A 19,176-nucleotide genomic window follows, 5' to 3' on the forward strand; every position below is an offset into this window, starting at 1 on the left:
GTTGAGAAGATACAAAACTCACTTCATAGCCCAGCTGTTTAAGGAATATGGCAAGAAGAGGTGGCTCTACTCCAAAAAATCTGAAACACAAACACAAATAAAACTACCATCAGCAAAACAAAAATTTAAAGTAAACTTGATGTCTTAATATCATGATGTGGAAGATAAGTCACTGTCAATTACAAAGTCTATACTGGATCATTATCAAGACGTTTTAACCGGACGAGCTGAATATGCTCTGTTTAATTTGAGACCTGACCACATCAATGTGTCATGGCATACTGCTGATGTGGATCACAGTCCCTCTATCACAGAGGGACCATGTGTGGATTGAGTAATACCAATTCATCCTTGCAGACACACTATGATAGCCAGTGCAATCTAAATTGGTGTCGATGAACATGCAAACACACTATGATAGCTAGTGCAATCTATATTGGCATCTATGAAAATTCTCTAAAAAAGAAGTTTGCCCTCTCTGAGTTTGTGACGTTCAAAAGTCGCAGTCACAAGTTGCCCTAAAAGTAGGAATAGCTGATACAGTGAAGCAGATCCAAGTCAAATGCAAAAGCAAAGAGAATATGTAGTATTGGGGTACAGTGAGAAACACAGGAGACAAATATTGCATTTAAACTGGTTGGAGAAAGAACTTAAAGAATACAGCAATTATCAGTTGTAAAAACTTAGTAACTTTTCATTGCTTACTATGCGATACTGAATGATGTCATTTTACACATAGACATTAGAAGTAAATGACGTTAGAAAGAAAATGCACCATTTTCAAGGTACAAAATAGTCTATTTACAGTATCCACACTGTAATAACGGTATTCACACTGTAATATGTTTACTCCAAAGCTGTTAAAGGTATGAAACATTTGCTGTGGCAATGTCCTGTCATTTTTGATGAGTTACTTTTATAGTACATTTTCTTCAGTTACTGTTACACCTTGATGTCCAATGTTTTCATTGATACGTGAAACCTTAATGCAAAAGTTGAACCAGTTTAAGGTAAGAGCAGTCATATCCCAACAACTACAGTACTCTAGATCATAAAACCTATATGTCTAGTGTCCAAATACTCAGCAAAGGGGCTTCATAGTCACTGTATGATTACAATACCAAAGGAGTTAATTTGCCTAGTTATATGCAAAATTAGTTTGGTTCTTCAACCAAAAATTGGACTATCTGGCAAACCTGATTCTACAAGCAGTTCTGGAGAAGAATGGTCTCCACCAAATAGCTGCCTGACCAATAAGATTAATGGAAAATGCACACTCATACATTCTGGTATGCTGTCTGAGAAATAAAGTGGCTCTTGCATTTCTGAATAAAACAGCTATTAACTCCCATTCATATGGAAGTCTTGTGAAGGTGTTGGCCTCATGTCATGTTGGAAAGACATTGATTCTGGCATTGGTTGATTCTGGCATACTTATTTTATAGCTTTGAATATCAGAAATTGTGATAATGGCAAAATGTATGGATATTTTGGGGGTAGTAAACTGCAAGTTGAACTTGATCACTGGTAGTTGAATGACACTTCTTGCCGTATATTAAAATACACAGGCAAAAACAAGGATACATTATAATGTACAGAAGTACACTACAAAATGGTAAACTTCCTAAGACTTCATTTGATATACATCTTGCTAATTTTATATATCAAATGATAGTTCAAAATTCCAAAACTAGAGGCAAACAGTGAAATAACGCAAGTATCAGTATACTGGTATATGTATGAATCTGATCATTCATATTAAAGTCTACCATCTATGGCTTGACTCAGAATAAAGCAGTGATGAACACCATTTGATGATGGATATCATTATTGACAGTCTTTGTGCTGTCTGCAGGTTGATGTGTTTGTAACTTACTTTGTTAGTTTCTTTATTTTATGTGAATTTGCAGCAGATGGAGTGATTGGTTTGGCATCCCTTGCCAGTGAAAAATCTCTGGACATTTGGAGTTCTTTCAAGTGATAAATTTCATGTTTGAGGGATTCTATTTCTTGAAGGAGTGAATTTTGAGATCGCAGTTCTGACGAAAGGTGAGCAACACTTCTGGCTAAAGTCACAACATGTGATTCCACTCTGGCAAATCTCTTGTTGACAAGTCGTATGTCTTTTTCTCTCTGTCCTCTTCTGCTGCTACCTGTCACATGATAACAAGAAATGATTCATGGAATAAAATATATCCCAGTAAATATCTTGACTACTATTGTTAATGATACTGTATAAACCAAAGATAATGTGAACACACACTGGTACATGGTACCATTCTGTCCCAATTTTTGTTTGCATTTATTTCAATCTGAATGGTTATTCACTTTGGCGTTGGAAATTTCTGGTGTTCAAGGTTGTCAAGAAGGTCAATAATACTTCAGTACAGTGAGTAACTTTCAACTTAGTGTCAAGGATTGTTTCACAATTATCCCAACAGTAATGATGCTGAACACCTAGATGCCTCTCGAATTAGTGCTAATGACTTACAACTGATTTTAACTGGACGTCACAGACAAATTCTCCTACCTCGCATTCTACTCCTTGATTGTAGTGACTGTTGACTCCCCATAAATCTAGTATTTGGAATTTTTTCATCCTTATTACTGCCAATGACATGGAGTATATCTTGATACATCTTTTCCAATGCAATTAGTTGATGACGTACACTGTCTGCATCATAATGCATTGGTCTAGTACTGTCTTCAGTTTGGGATTCAGATGCCATGCCATAACTGTCCTGTGTGTCTATTTGTAATGATATAGTTTCTGTAAAATAAATACACAAAAATAGTGTCAATGACACTGTCCTCCCATTTTACAGAGATACTAACTACTAGTACACACATGACATTGCATTCTTACAGGTTGATTGCAAGTCCAAATTAATCTTATACCCCAGCAATATGAAATTCTCCATCTCATAATGACTTTTAAAAATCTGACAGAAAACAACCCTAGGATCAAGACTATCATGATTTACAGCAATCAAACAAATACTTCAGGAGAAAATGATTTTTTGACAAAAAATGGGAAAAATTGCCCCCAAAATACAAATATGAAAATTTCGCCACAATTTGAACAAATCTGACAAAGGCCAACCCTAGGATCATGCATACAAGTTTTCAAGGCAAGAGGATGAGCGCTTTCAGAAAAGAAGATTTTTGGACAAAAAACGGGAAAATCGCCCAAAAAATACAACTTTCAAAATTTCACCATAATTTGAAGAAATGTACCCTAAGTCACTATAAAGAACCTTCATACCAAGTTTTAACCAAATGGTTACAGAGTTTTAGCAATTTGCGGGATTTTTCCTTTTTCCCCTCAATTTGCATATTTTTGACTTTAACATGTTTATTTCAACAAATTCACATCTCCACCCCTGGGTGCTACTATCCACCAAATACTAAGATGGTAGGTGCTGCAATTTAGGAGTTTCTAATATGGACAGACATACATCCGCACATACTAACATACAGACAGACAGACAGATAGACATGCATACATGCATACATTTATTTTTACAGCTTTTAACCTCCAACAGCCGACCAACTTGTCAATATCAGCTTGTTCAACTTGATACTATTGCTTATAATAATATAAAAGAGAGTTAATTACATTCTAATTAAAGTAAACAAGACTTGCTTATCAAGATTTACGTCATAAAAAAACAGCATATCTGTCAGGTTGTAAAGAATCTTCAGCTGGTTATCTTTATCAGTATTTTCATCCTATTAACCAAGCAGATTTCAACTTTCAAATTAACATTGCAAGTAAGTTCTGTTGAATAAGTTGAGCCTGTATGTACTCAGAGAAAGCACACAGAAGAGACAAATGTTTGCAACTCGAAAAGTTCAAGGTCAAAAGTATTATAAGGAATCATGTAACAATTTCATTGCACTGTTTATACAGATTCCATAATTGCTATAAATAGCACATGAGGAATCTTACAGCCCAGCTTTACCATAAAAACCCTATCACTTTGACCACTCTTTTAATTGACCACTCTATTTTTTTCCTCAAAAAGTAATTTTATTTTATCCTTACCAAGTCAACCATAAATGGAAATTGAAACTTTCTCTATCTCTATTTATTTGACCAACCTATCATGACCAACTATTGTGAGCAATTTCTTATAGATAACATACAGAGCACAATATATGACGGTTCAGAATATGTCAAAGTTGGGATTCAGGAAAGTTGCCTTTACATGTTTTAATCCTCCAAGATGATAAGCATTTCACTATGAACTGTAAAAAAAGTTGAACTTTCTAATAATTCTACACTAAAATTATTTTGGCTTTGTTGATTTCCTAATTAATGCAATTATTTAAAATCAAATTATTTTTTTTCTGGGTGAATTGATAGGGTTTATACAGTACAAGAGTTACATATAATGTAAGTCAAATTCAGTTAAAACATCAATTACCATCTAACATTGCATCATTCCTATAAATAGCACTTCAGCCCAGAACAGCACAATTATAATCTGCTCATTCACACAGGCAGTACTTGACTTTGAATGAATGACCTACTACATTTCACCTATGTACCAAATTTGAAAGCATGACAAAAAGTACCACAAAATTTGCAAATTTCAGCATGAGTTCACAGAGTCATCTTCAGGTCACTCCTAGGAACCTGCAAACCCAATTAGAAAGTAATGCCATACACAGTTTCAACGATGATTTTTTTAATCAAAAATGGCAAAAATTGCCCCAAAATACAAATATACAAATTTTGCCATAATTTTGATGAATTCTATTTTGAGTTATCACAAGGCACCTGCACGCCAAATTTTAAAGTGAACAGGCCTTTGTTTCAGAGGAAACAATTTTTTACTGAAATGGCAAAAAAAATAGAGAAAAAAATTCATTAAAAATAGAAAGCAGCCAATATTGACACCAAATCTATATGGTTGAATGAGTGGGGCCCAAGGTACCTAAAAACCAAATATGACAATGATCAGAAGAGTAGTTCCTGAGTTATTGATTTTTGACCATTTTCGTCCTTTTTTCTACCTCATTTGCATATCCATGAGACTAAAAAGTTCATTTTAACAACGGCACATCTACACCATATATGGCATCACTACACCAAAAATCAGCTTTATACGTGCAGCAGTTTTGGAGTTTTTGCATTGGACGGACAGACATCCATCCATCCATCCATCCATCCATACATACCGGTACATACATACATACAGACATCTCACATACAGACTTTTTTCAATCATATAACCTCCCAATTGCCATATATGTATGGCAAATGGGAGGTAAAAACATGTTGTGTGACTCTGTCTACTACAGTTATTGTGACCACTGGACATACATGACTTTTACTAAATACATTCTGGAAACATCACATCCAGAGGGCGCACAATTACACTCACCATTGGACACTGCAGTATCAGCAGCTGCAGTCATTTATGGAATAAATATGCACTTGTATTCTTTGGTGAAAAACAAGTAGGTGACCACTGATTAGCTTTACTTGTGAATCATATTCTTCTTTGAATGTTTATAAACATCAATTTCAATAACACAGATGTGAAACTGAGGTTCTATTGTCATCGATAGTTTGTTGCAAGATAAATTTTAAATATTAGTTTTCATTATATTGAAAACAAATATTTAAAAGAGATTTTTAAGTTTTAGTTGTTATCCTTATGAAATGACATAAACTAAAAACATCTTAAAACACCTTCCATTACTTAAATCAAAACTGTATGCGTTTATTACATGGTTGTAGATCGAAGACCATATAACTTTGCCATACTAGCATTGACCCACGTTTGGAAAAGTCTGAAGCCATTTTTCAACTCACCGCTATCTCTGGCAGTATCATCTTCATTATCATACGAATCTTCACTTTTTGGATATTCGTGAATAGGAGCTGACAAGTTATTTTTGTCAAATCGCTTTTTCTGTCTGCTTCTATTACTGCTGCGATGGAAAATGCTATGCGGATAGAGTCTCATTTGTGTAGTGGAACTTCTACTGGTGCCTTTTTTCCTTTTATCACTACTTCCTCTACTTAGTTTAATTTTGGCAAGCTGCTCAAAAGGTAACGGATCACGAACAGGCAGGTGCTGTGAACGTGAGTGATTGTTAGCTAGCGGAGATCCTGGTGGTGTTTCTGGAGGTGTGTTGTCCGGTGATAACGCTGGCAATGGTGGAGTGTGAGACTGTGATGAACTCTCACTGGGTGTATAGTTTAACTCTAGATCAATTCTTCCCTCACTGTTGGGATGATTTCAGTTGATGTTTCCATTTGTCCAGTAATGTGAGATCTTGGTGTCTTTATAGAAGAAGGTAGTTTGGTGAGAAAAGACATCTGGGTGTGTGATGATGTCATGGAGTCTGTGATGCTATTGTAAGATACTGTAGAATAATTTGAATCCTGAGAAACTAGTCTGTTCATTGGAAGTACACCACCGGTTTGGTTTGTTTGTTTTCTATTGCTATTCTGAGATTGTTGTCCTTCTGCACTACGAAAGTGTTGATCACTTCTGTTCTGGTTTTGCTCATGCAACTGTCCTCTGAAATGTTGGCTGTGAATGTGCCTGGATGTACTGGAATTGCTAGCATGACTCTCAAAGTTTTGTCTCGTTGGATTTGTATCATCATTTCTGAGAGCAGACCCACTGTTTTCTAGACTCTGAGATTTCCTCTGCAATTCTCTTTTAGGACTTGACTGGTAGTCATGGTGATGACTGGGACTGCCATCTCTATGGAGCACCTGCCTGACTGTACCAGAATCACTCGGTCTGTTTGGAGATTGGTCTCTCCAATGTTGCTGACTTGTTGGGTGTCTGTGCAAATGCTCGCTGTAACTTGGAAGCTGTTTTGAACTTTGCTATTGGATAGAAATGAGAGAGAAAGGCCTTGTTAAATTATGTACAATTCATATGCACATGTACATATATACTTACATACATATCAGTATGTACGTACCTGTACATACCAATACATACGTACAAACAAAATGATTCACCTACATAAACAAATGCTACTGTCAATATATAGCCAATGGAATGTAAAAACTCACGCTGCATGTTACATTTATAATAACACTGAAACATGTCATTGTGGCCTTACTTGTAAACTTAATGATTTCTTTCTACATCAATATGGTAATAATAACAATGAAAAGAAAAAATGCAAATGCTATATACCTGATTCCCTGCAGGATTATAAAGAATATTACAAGCTTCTCTCAAATTGTCAGAACTGTTCCAGTATGGCATTCTTTGCTGTGTCTGATGACTACAAAAAAAAGTACAAGTTACTGAGGTTGTGTTGTAGTTTTATGTGCCCATACTGCTATAAAGAATTCGGTTCATAATGCAAGACCCTGCATGAACTAGTTGATATTTGAAAGAAGACTGAATTCATGTGCCATTTCAGACTGTTCATGCGGGCCTATGCATAGATAGCATACCGCTGTGTCAAACAGTGCTATCAAAATTGATTGCAATCCAAATGTAACGGCACATTTCTTGCAAGCCGATGTTGATCTGTTCTACGTGCCAGCAGTCAATTCCTGTGATAGATTCAGCAGGTACAATGTCTTAAAAAGTCAACATCTGATGAAAAAATGATCAAATTTTGCTTTCTTTCATCTACTTCTGTGTTTTCAGTCTATTTTGTTAATCCACACTATATTTTCAAGCATGGAGACCATATGTGAACTGAGCATCCTACCCATTCAAAAATAGCACCAATGGTGCTGTGCTTTCATTTGATTACAACTGATGAAAGTTTGACAGCTACCATAACTGGTTTACACTCAATTTCATTAAAGAATGACTGATGAAATTGCTCTAAGAATTTTTACATTTGTGTAATTGGTTTGAGAACTTGTTCCAATATTTGCCACAGTAGTGGTACTGATTTGTATACTGTTCTATGATAAAACACACTCCAGGGAGTTTATTGTCCTGTACACTTTAGATATAGTTGATTACATTCTCTTACCGCCCCATGTCACATTATATAGCAGTTGAGTCAAGTAAACTCTTGTTTTTGCCATAGCAAAAACACTTTGAACATGTACTCAGCCGTGGTCATAAGCTGGTTACTGAACAAGGGCATATACAGTATTGGGTGCATATAAATATTCATGGGAAATCGTTACCACACATATTTATCCATTCAAACAAGGATTTTATTTTAATTTAGAGAATTACAGAAGAACAGAAGACTGCTGTGAAAAAACAGTATTATCTGTTTGTTAATTGTTTGCCGCAACTAAACTTAGCAGTACTGATCCTGAAGTAAATTTTGAAAAAACTTTACAAACTTATTACACAAGGGTGATGGCATGTAGATCAATATCTTCAGTTGATCTGGCAACAGTTGTAAGAGAATATGCATAGTCAGAAGTAACAACATTGACTGAAAAAATACATATATAAAGTTGACTATCACTTAATCAAATCTCGATAGTCATCCTTTGGCACCTGGTATAAACATAATAAGAAAATTATCTGCTTTACAGTTTCAGAAAAAGAGGTATTCGATCACAAATGGAAAAAATTTGGCTCTAAATTTTAGTTCATCATCATTTGTAAAAAATTATCAAGCAATCCTGCGGAACCTACATGTATGTGACAAGTTTGAAAGCTACAAGGATAGTTATGTTTGGAGACATTGTCCCTGCTACATATATATGGCAAAATAACGACAAAGATATTTATATGTATGACAATTTCTTGTAGAATACCTTTGAGGATCCAAAGAAGAGCTGTTTGTTGATGTACTTGATGTTTGCGCATGTTTGTAGTGGACTGATTGTGGTGACATCCTGACATCAACACTGCTTGTTTTTTGTGTCGGTGATCCTGGTGCTTGTCTTTCCAATAATCTTTGTACTCTGGGTCCTTCTTTCTTGTCCTCACTGTGAGAAGGCTGTCAATTGGAAAAAATACAGGTAAGCCAAGCTTTTCTAAAGAGAATACAAGGTTTGATTCTCATCCTCATGTATGTTGATCTATGATACCAGCATTAACTCTGGAATCAATTTCATTTCTGTGGACAAATTTTTCCTGAATTAGTAGTCTGAGTGAGTGATGATAACAAAAAGAGTTCATTACACTGCAGATCTGAAATACTGGGACTGAGTTGCCTTTAGTTTGAATTTGGATCACAGCTTTATGGCGTATTTTTTATGGATGAACAGAATAAAATTCCACATTATTGACCATGAAAAATAGTGTTTATGAACTGAACTTGCCTATTGGTTTGAATATGTAGTGAAATCATGCATGCAAAGGTCAATATCAATGTTGTGTACTGCTTGAGACTCATGATTATTCCTACCGGTAAACTAATTTGTGGGATACAGGTTTTTATTACTTTTCTTAACAAATTGTAATTTTATTGTGGAAATTTTACAAGACCTTCCTGATCAGTAACTTTATACATGGTGTTCCTCAGTGTGTGGCTATGCAAGGCTATCTTACAGTGTCTAAATGTTACCAGGAATATAACCAATCATGTGTCAGTTTCCTGAAATAGAACTGTACAAGAGTTGTCTGTCTCAGCACTCATCATTGCATTCCATTCATCTGTTTCTGAACTTGTCATCATTCTCTTTATGCACAGTGCACAGTTAGTTGCTGCATAAGAATTGATGTGACACTGTGGTAGTTTTTTGTTCCACACAATTTTTTTGCACAATTTTAACATTTGAGTTAATATATAGTTTAAGGACTGGCACAACCACATGAATGAAATTCAAAGCCGATTAAACCATGAAAACGTGTGTATCTAATGTTTAAATGTAAAGAGGTGAGAAATATGACCATTTGATACAATGAATACATACATGCATACATGAATATGTGAATACATACATGCATACATACAGATATACATACATTTTAAACACAAACATAATTACAGAAAAATAAACGTCAACATTACTAATGTTGTGCTCTCCAAACTACTTCCATTGCCGCATACATACTGGAACTGGAATATATTTGCTTTAGGTTATTTTTCATGTTCAGGGACAGGAAATCATGTTTTGTTGAAAGCGCAGATAGTGGGAGGTAGGATTTCAACTGATATTGTGAATATTGATCAATGCCTTTTTGCTCTACAGTCTCTTCATATGAACTACCAGTAGGTTCTGCACATGTACGACAACATTACTGGAAAGTTGATATGATTACCAGCATTTTTTGAGAAAATTGGCATCAAGAGGGCAGTCCAAGATTTGTCATTTCACTTACAAGGTTCCGACACACATGTGAACATTTAACATTGCAGCAATGTACACTTGTTTGAACTGTCAGCGTATCAGCTTTATCATAAGCTCCACTTAGTTTTTTCAAAAGCTTTTTCAGAGACTAATTTTTCTGATTAATACACATATATACGAGATCATAGCCATAACGGAATGCATTCAATGGCACCCATCTGGGATAACAACTCTGATGTGCACATTAATAAGTACTTATGGATGAGAGATAGATTTGTGCTTGGGAAGTTTTTGAGCTTTGTTTGTGATGATTGTCAACGTTGTAAAAATATCCCACATGCTAAAATATTCCAGTTTACAGTATTTCACAGAGGGTAAGTTGTGAATGAAATTTGTTTTTTTATCATACCACATAGGACCCATAGTGTTGCCAGTCACCATCACCATATCTGACAGTTTCATCTGACATTGTTATTAATCTTCTATCTCCATACTTTTCACCATATTGATCTGGTGTGTGACGTGCTGGGGGTGGGGGTGGTTGTATTAATTCACCATCATGATAGTCCTGGGGATGTTGAGGTGAATGAAATGCAGACAACAAAAAATGCATGGTTTGAGAATGCTATGACAACACAGTAAACTACATTGACCAACTGAGCAATAGATTAATATAGACATACAATGATTTGATAAATGTAGACAATGGTCACTAGAACTGCTGAACTGCTTTCTTCCACTTTACATTGATTATTTGATTCATGTAAAATACGAAAAACTTTTTTCATGATTAAAGAGTAGAAAGATATTTCTGTCCCTAATGAGGTCATAGATGTAAGACATGTATAGATGATTGTTTTCAATACTGTGGTGGAAATGTGGTAAAGGATGAGCCCTCTTGTGCATGGCACCATTCAAAACATCATTCTTTTTTTAAGTTGCACTTATCAATCCTACCTTCTTATATTAACGTTCCAAAGTTCCTCATTTAAACTGTTTTACAAGTCTTAGAGCTTATTGTTTTCCATCAAGAGATAGACGTAATAGAGTGTAAATGTGCACCACGCAGAGTATAACCAACATATTTTCATTCAATATTAAATTTAAAATAATTGACTTCAACTGTAGTACGAGTCTTGTCATTGAAATGTCCTAGTATATCCTCATTTTTGCAGGTCTGAAGACAACACTGAACCTGCCACATTCTGTTATCGTGTTTACATGTAACTTAGCAAAGTTTGGTTAAAACAATATTGAATTAACGTGTACAAGACAGATGAATGACACACTACACACATGACTTGAAGAACTTTATGACAAATGTTTTTTAACATCTTGGAGATGATGTAAGCACTTGATGTTTGTGATAGTTTACACATGTGGAAACAGTTTTCTTGACTCTAATGATATGTTACTCATCACCTAGAAGTGTTGTAGGGTGTTGTAGGTAGTCAGAACTTTATTTGTGCCATCAAAATTGAGGTATCGGAAGTCAGTCCAGGGTGCTTTGAGATAATGTGGTTGTATGGAAGCACTGTTTTCTTTATTTACAATAGGACAATAGTTTTGATAGATGTCAGAAGTTTTGACTAGCTTTGGATTTATTGTCTAAATGTAACAACTATTGCATGTTGAATACTGCTGATATTTATACCATGGTCTTTGAAGAAACAAAACAACGGTTTACGTGAGTATGTAGTGAATCATAATGTGAAGAGAACACTACAAATACTCTTGTTGAAGGAAACATCATTTCAATGCATTATTATTTAAAATATGGTTAAGTCTAAAATCAAAAAATGCTGATACATACTTTTCATGTTTCTAGCATGTTAAAATTTTGAAATAAGCTTGATTCAGAGAGAAAGAGCTACACTTAACAAGGTGTTACCATCCATCAAAACCTGCCTGACTTCTATAATAGTGAAATCTTGAAGCAGTTAATAATGTATTCAGGTAGAACTAATTTTTCAGATTATGATTCCATTGGACAAATCAACATCCAGATATACTTGCACAATTATATCACCTATGGAAGCTATCTGATGAACATGGATCATATTGCTCAACATACGAGTTATAATTGGTGGCTAAAAAATTACCTTGGCAGATGACTGGGCCAGGCCACCTAAATCAGGACTATCTAGCAATGACTTCAACCTTTCTTCCACAGTTAATGACAATGTCTCTCTAACTGGTTGATTCTGAAATAAAATACAATATGATTACTTCTGAGAGTACGCTGTATTTAAAGTGTGTGATGGTTTGGCTCAAAATATCACTTGATAGCAAATTAAGCAAGGAAGCCATTATTAATAATGCTATTCAAAATGATATGTCTTGAAGTAAATGAATTGAATTTTTGGTATAAATATATGTGAATATGACAGTTTTAAATTACAGTGTCATGGACTTATAAATAATATGGCAGTATTAAACAGATTGATAAGCATGAATATATTATAAAACTATAATATTCTCTCACTGTAACTTTAAATGACATCACTTTAGCTAACATGCATAAGGAAGGAGTGCTCTAATGGGTGATGTAGATATAGGACTTTCATTTCAAAGCGATTCAAGGCAAAAATGACAGAAATAAAACTGTACGTAGCAGTAGGGAGCAGAATAGGAAAGTCTGCTTTACCTGTTCAAAATGAGAGGGTAGGCAACATCAGAGGGTAACTTTGAGCTTAGGGTAATACATGTGCAAGTAAATATAACCAAGTTTGTGTGCCATGTATGACAGCAAGTGTGTGTGTGTGTGAATGCTTCATGAACTCTATAGTAGGTGTAGGGGTCTGTGTCAGAATATTGCAACAACACAGCTCAGTTGTTGTACCATCTTTTTTAAGATGGGAATTTAGCCAAGAAGTTTTGATTGGTGTTGTCTTCATAAGGTACCAATACACAGTGAATTCAAATCTTATGGTGAATGTATTGAATTCATTGGTTTCACTGTCATATGCCACCATGTGGCTTCATTCATTGTTAGCTTGTGGAATGGCAGAGAATCAATGACGGAATCATTCAATCTGAATCCTTTGAAAGTCCTGTATAAGTCTGGCAAAGTGAAATCTATGAACACATCTGAGATTTTTAAATTCTACCATACTACTTACAATTGCAATAGAAGCTATATTCTCTGGCTGTGGTCCAACATTTGTAGAATTTGAACCTACCAGTTGTTGACGTCGTTGATTAGCACCATGTTGTTCGACTTTTCTTTTGTCTAACTGAGTAGTTGACTGGGCAAAAAATAAAACAATTGCATGAAATGAAAGAGTAGAATCCATAATTCAATGTGCAGTATTACCTAAATCTCTATATATTGCTCCAAAGCTTTTAAAGGTCAAGTACAATATTATGTATAGCTTTCTCTTATTACAGGCCATTCATTTGGGATAAGATGTTATAACTTGTCAGGTGGATGACACTGTATGGCTTGCAATCAAAGATTACAGATTCTAATGTATAATATGGACCATACGCCACATTAAATGACCCCCCCAAAAAACAATTTCTGAACACTTTCCATTTTTCATCGTCCGATAACTTGATTACAGTTTCATAGCAAAATAACAGTGTCTGAATTGTTAGAGTGCAAGTAGCTGTAACTTTTGATGATCTTTCTATTTAAAATTTATTTTTTTAATATCAACTAGAGGTCCTTGTTCTATATCATATACAGTATTCAGCTTGTAAACTTGGCCTGTACATGAGCAAACTGCATGTTATTGTTGAAAAATGAATTTTAAGGTCCGTCCAGAATTCAAATGTGAACAATAACAATGCATTTTACATGTACCGCTTCTGTGTTTGCAGGTATATAGTATGCATTTTACATGTACCGCTACTGTGTTTGCAGGTATATAGTATGCATTTTACATGTACCGCTACTGTGTTTGCAGGTATATAGTATGCATTTTACATGTACTGCTACTGTGTTTGCAGGTATATAGTATGCATTTTACATGTACCGCTACTGTGTTTGCAGGTATATAGTATAGAAATAACGGGCGATGCGCTGACCATTAACGTTTATTTGTGGGCAAGGGCGAGAGGAAAGCCAAAAATTAACGGGCGAGGCTTGCCGAGCCCGTTAATTTGGCTTTCCTCGAGCCCGCGCCCACAAATAAACGTTAATGGTCAGAGCGGAGTCTGTTATTTCCATTATATTATCAGCGAACCCAAGAAAACCGTCAAAATTTGCGAAAATTTCAGGAGTGAACGACAACTGGGCCCCAGAAACTGAGCAATACCCCACGTACTATCACGCGCACTGTAAAAAATTGGCAAATCCGGAGATGTTTTCTGGAAAAAAGTATCTCATCTTGACCTACAAGTGCTCCATTTAATTTTGTGATTGATTATGATTTACGTTTGAGGTGTAAAGTTACGATACTTTGAGTTGTTGATCTTATTATTCATATTCAAGGGCATGTAAACAAACCATTACTGTGTATTTGTGGTCAGTCACGTGGTTCAGCTCGACCAATCAAAATGCGACTGGGCATGGCATGGTAATATAATATGCATTTTACATGTACCGCTACTGTGTTTGCAGGTATATAGTATGCATTTTACATGTACCGCTACTGTGTTTGCAGGTATATAGTATGCATTTTACATGTACCGCTACTGTGTTTGCAGGTATATAGTATGCATTTTACATGTACCGCTACTGTGTTTGCAGGTATATAGTATGCATTTTACATGTACCGCTACTGTGTTTGCAGGTATATAGTATGCATTTTACATGTACCGCTACTGTGTTTGCAGGTATATAGTATGCATTTTACATGTACCGCTACTGTGTTTGCAGGTATATAGTATGCATTTTACATGTACCGCTACTGTGTTTGCAGGTATATAGTATGCATTTTACATGTACCGCTACTGTGTTTGCAGGTATATAGTATGCATTTTACATGTACCGCTACTGTGTTTGCAGGTATATAGTATGCATTTTACATGTACCGCTACTGTGTTTGCAGGTATATAGTATGCATTTTACATGTACCGCTACTGTGTTTGCAGGTATATAGTATGCATTTTACATGTACCGCTACTGTGTTTGCAGGTATATAGTATGCATTTTACATGTACCGCTACTGTGTTTGCAGGTATTATAGTATGCATTTTACATGTACCACTACTGTGTTTGCAGTATATAGTATGCATTTTACATGTACCGCTACTGTATTTGCAGGTATATAGTATGCATTTTACATGTACCGCTACTGTGTTTGCAGGTATATAGTATGCATTTTACATGTACCGCTACTGTGTTTGCAGGTATATAGTATGCATTTTACATGTACCGCTACTGTATTTTGCAGGTATATAGTATGCATTTTACATGTACCGCTACTGTGTTTGCAGGTATATAGTATGCATTTTACATGTACCGCTACTGTATTTGCAGGTATATAGTATGCATTTTACATGTACTGCTACTGTGTTTGCAGGTATATAGTATGCATTTTACATGTACCACTACTGTGTTTGCAGGTATATAGTATGCATTTTACATGTACCGCTACTGTGTTTGCAGGTATATAGTATGCATTTTAACATGCATTGTGGAGTAGAAGAAGAACTTGCGATTGATAAACAAAATGAAAATAGTGAGTCTTCACCAAAAGTAACAGCGACTAGCCCTTTAAAATAGATTCTGTATTTAGGCCTAAATTTGAGCCAAAGGACAAGCTTCCTCTTGGACTATTTGCCATTGGACTGAATGAAATTTTCAGTAAAATCGCTAAAGCAAGGTATTAACAATATGAAACAAATGATATAATTTTGTTTTTACATTATTAACATAAATATTCACATCAATCAATATAAATATGTGACAAAAATGATTTTAGCATGTTATTACATACCATTATTTTGTCGGTAGGTGGTAGTTCATTATCTGACTGTGATGAAGCCATTGTTCCAGGGATATATGCAATGTTATAACCAACTTTATCACTTACAGTTCCTTGACGGTACCCATCTCCTGTTTCAATTCCTACAATTTATGAATATTATATTAGTCTGTTTCTGTTTACATGTCTTTGGGGGGACAGGGTAGGATGGCTAGGAACGTATCTTTATCTTTTACTATAGGGTATGACCAGAAAAACTTCAAATTGGCAAAATCGTGTTTTTTTCTTAAATGCTACAGTGAAAATTTTGGGTAATAGACTTAACTAGGGTAGGACTGGGTTACAGGACAAACACAAAAAAATAATAGCCTAAAAACTTACGTAATTACATCCCCCCCCCCCCCCCCACCCCCAGGGTATGCGAATTTCATCATTATTTTAGCAAATAGAATTTCTTAATGTTGTGTCCAAAATGAATGTAAACCTGGGTTTCAGAAAAAAAGTGAAAATTGACCGGAAGACTATCTGATATTAAAGGTCATTTTTACTGTCAGTTCATATATGGGAATATGTTGCATAATCCAGGATGGGTCAGTATTCTTTGATGACTGTCCAATTTTTTGTCAAATTTTGATTTTTTGTGGAGACTTTCAATCTTTATACTAAAACTTTACATAACTGATATTCTGCTGCATTGGAATCTCTATGTTTGCAGGACTTTCTATCTCTACATAGTATTTGATGTTAATTACAAATATTTGAATGATAAATTTTTAGAACTTTTCAGTAGGTAGAAAATAGTGATGGGAGGGATAAGGTCTATTTAAAAACAAAGTTTGTATCTGAAATCTTACCTCTAAAGTTTAAACTTACCTTGACTGTCTTGAGAAAAGGCGTTGCCATGTGGCTTGACTTCAGGCTGCATGTAAAATACATGTAAATGCACATTCATCTTGTGTTTATTGGTATGCTTCCAAGAAACTTTGGCGCCATTTTAAATGTACAGGGGTAGTGCAATGTTACATACATATCATCTCACTAAGACTTTCACACTCACTTATGATATAGTTGTCATTGTTAAAACAAACACCAGGGTTTGATCTGGGGGTGCCACGTGGAATTTGCGCCAAAATATTGTGGTTAGTTTAAATAAGCAAGTGTGCCATTTTCAATGCAACCTTCAGTCAGCTCAATCAGCAGGTATGTAAGGGTCCCAAATTTGACAAAGTGAGCGTCGAACTGAGCGTGGAAAATGACAAAGCGAGCGTCGAACTGAGCGTTGGAAATGACAAAGTGAGCGTCAAACAGCGTTGAAAATTACGAAGTGAGCGTTGAACTGAGCGTTGGGTTGGTGATAGGCTGTTACGTAGTCGTGGGGTGAACAATGTGGTTAAAACGTCGCAACCCATCGTAGTAGTTAGCCAATTTTAACTGGTAATTTCAGTGCCTTCTTTATTGAGTACAAGGACATTCATGCCGCTATTAAATATAGATAAAAATAGACACGACAAATTGTCCCCAGACGCGATGTCGATATTTGCTATCATGGAATGGCTCTACCGATGTATGACCAGAGTTTTACTTTCCAATCTCGCACAAATTGAACAAAATTTGGGTGTCGTAAATAAGTTGAACTTTACATTTGATAAATCGTCAACTATTTTTTTGACATCGATTACACCTATGACATGTTAGGGAGTGTTCATGAATTGCACCTTTTTGTTAGGTATTTAGTTTGCAATATTTTACAGATAGAAGTGAACTGAACATACGCAACAGTGACAACGTACTAGTTTATTTGACCAAGACGTACATGTACATGCTCTCTCTCTCTCTCTCTCTCTCTCTCTCTCTCTCTCTGTCAAAAAATACTGCAAACTGTAGCCGTTCCTGCCATTTACCGCTGTGCCTGCGGTATTTCCGCTATCGTTAGGAGTGGAAGAGGTGTGAATGTTTCACTTTCAGTCTGTGGTAAATGACTTTCTCATGAATATTCATTCTCTGAGCAGCGGGAATCCTGGCGGTAAGCGAGGCAGAGGTATAAAAATGATATTTGTCATGGCCATGAAGCGAAATCTGTTCGGAAAGATTAACTACCTGAAACAGGGCAACAGTAACAGGGAATGTCAACTCATACCAAATCATCAGGCAGGATTGACGACTCACGAAGTTCATCGGGTAACGCTATCGTGAATGTAAACATCGACCTGGCGGGATGTGATCTCACAGCTGATGGCAAAATTAATTATACCACATCCTATCGTTGGAGGCGCCATCACGCTCACTTTGACGCTCACTTTGACGCTCAGTTTGACATGTTCCACAGAGTGCTCGATCACAAAGTTTGACGCTCAGTTTGACGCTCAGTTTGTCATTTTCCACAAAGTGCTCGATCGAGCACTTTGACGCTCACTTTGTCAATTTTTGGGGTCTTACATACCTCCAATCAGACTATCTGTGGATAGGTGGTCGAATTTGCTATGTGCAGTTTGCCTTCATACATTCTTGAATATCACAGGAATGAGTATTGATTTGTTTTGCGGAGCATTTTGTGAATCAGTTAAATGGCAAAGTCATGGTCAAAGCAAAATGTGTTGGTTCCAGACCTCAGATTCCAAGATTTGTAAAGTCATGATGCCCTTTTTAAAGACATTATCAACTCTTGGTGGATAATTACATCATATACTGGTAGGTAAGGGAAACATGCAACAGATGTTGCTGTGCTTTCTTCTGTTTTACATCAAAAATTACAATAAATAAAGATGCAGGTCTGTAACTTACATTCAGTTACAAGAATGTATAGATCAGGATTAGGTATTTAAAAGCTCATTACTGTATTTATTTGCATCCTTTCTTTTTTGTAAATAACACCAAGAAAATATTTGCTGCCATAATGGGATGAAAACTTTGCTTTAACAGCCATAGTCTCAGCTGTCCCAACCTAAATATCAAAGGGTTCAACCCTTAGTGAGTAATGTATCAGATCCTCACTCTATCCCCATGACTGTAAGTTTACTCGTGAATGCTCAGGGCACCATGCAATGCAGGACAAACACAAAAGGCAATGCTATGCTACACGACCTTTGACCT

At 35.7% G+C, this 19,176-nt stretch overlaps 1 protein-coding gene and 1 long non-coding RNA gene across 4 annotated transcripts in view; one reads left to right on the top strand and one right to left on the bottom strand.

Annotated features, from left to right (window-relative positions):
- LOC139150527 (uncharacterized) overlaps positions 1-19,176 on the bottom strand; it is a 53,316-nt gene that overhangs the window by 4,469 nt on the left and 29,671 nt on the right. For 2 of the 3 annotated variants that reach the window (XM_070722950.1, XM_070722951.1), the window contains 11 exons: positions 16,960-17,005; positions 16,099-16,229; positions 13,333-13,458; positions 12,313-12,414; positions 10,620-10,778; positions 8,729-8,913; positions 7,179-7,269; positions 5,828-6,859; positions 2,531-2,770; positions 1,877-2,153; positions 23-80 (listed from right to left, as the gene is read on the bottom strand). In XM_070722950.1, the coding sequence (XP_070579051.1) occupies positions 6,224-6,859; positions 7,179-7,269; positions 8,729-8,913; positions 10,620-10,778; positions 12,313-12,414; positions 13,333-13,458; positions 16,099-16,229; positions 16,960-17,005 (1,476 nt within the window). In that variant the 3' untranslated portion in view covers positions 23-80; positions 1,877-2,153; positions 2,531-2,770; positions 5,828-6,223. The remainder of the gene's footprint in view (positions 1-22; positions 81-1,876; positions 2,154-2,530; positions 2,771-5,827; positions 6,860-7,178; positions 7,270-8,728; positions 8,914-10,619; positions 10,779-12,312; positions 12,415-13,332; positions 13,459-16,098; positions 16,230-16,959; positions 17,006-19,176) is intronic. The other variant, XM_070722952.1, reaches the window with a different exon arrangement.
- Positions 8,810-19,176, top strand: part of LOC139150529 (uncharacterized) — a 47,756-nt gene continuing 37,389 nt past the window's right edge. Inside the window, exon 1 of the long non-coding RNA XR_011556239.1 lies at positions 8,810-8,935. This is a non-coding gene — a long non-coding RNA (uncharacterized lncRNA). The remainder of the gene's footprint in view (positions 8,936-19,176) is intronic.

The sequence above is a fragment of the Ptychodera flava genome, chromosome 14 (assembly GCF_041260155.1).
Source record: "Ptychodera flava strain L36383 chromosome 14, AS_Pfla_20210202, whole genome shotgun sequence".
NCBI lineage: Eukaryota > Metazoa > Hemichordata > Enteropneusta > Ptychoderidae > Ptychodera > Ptychodera flava.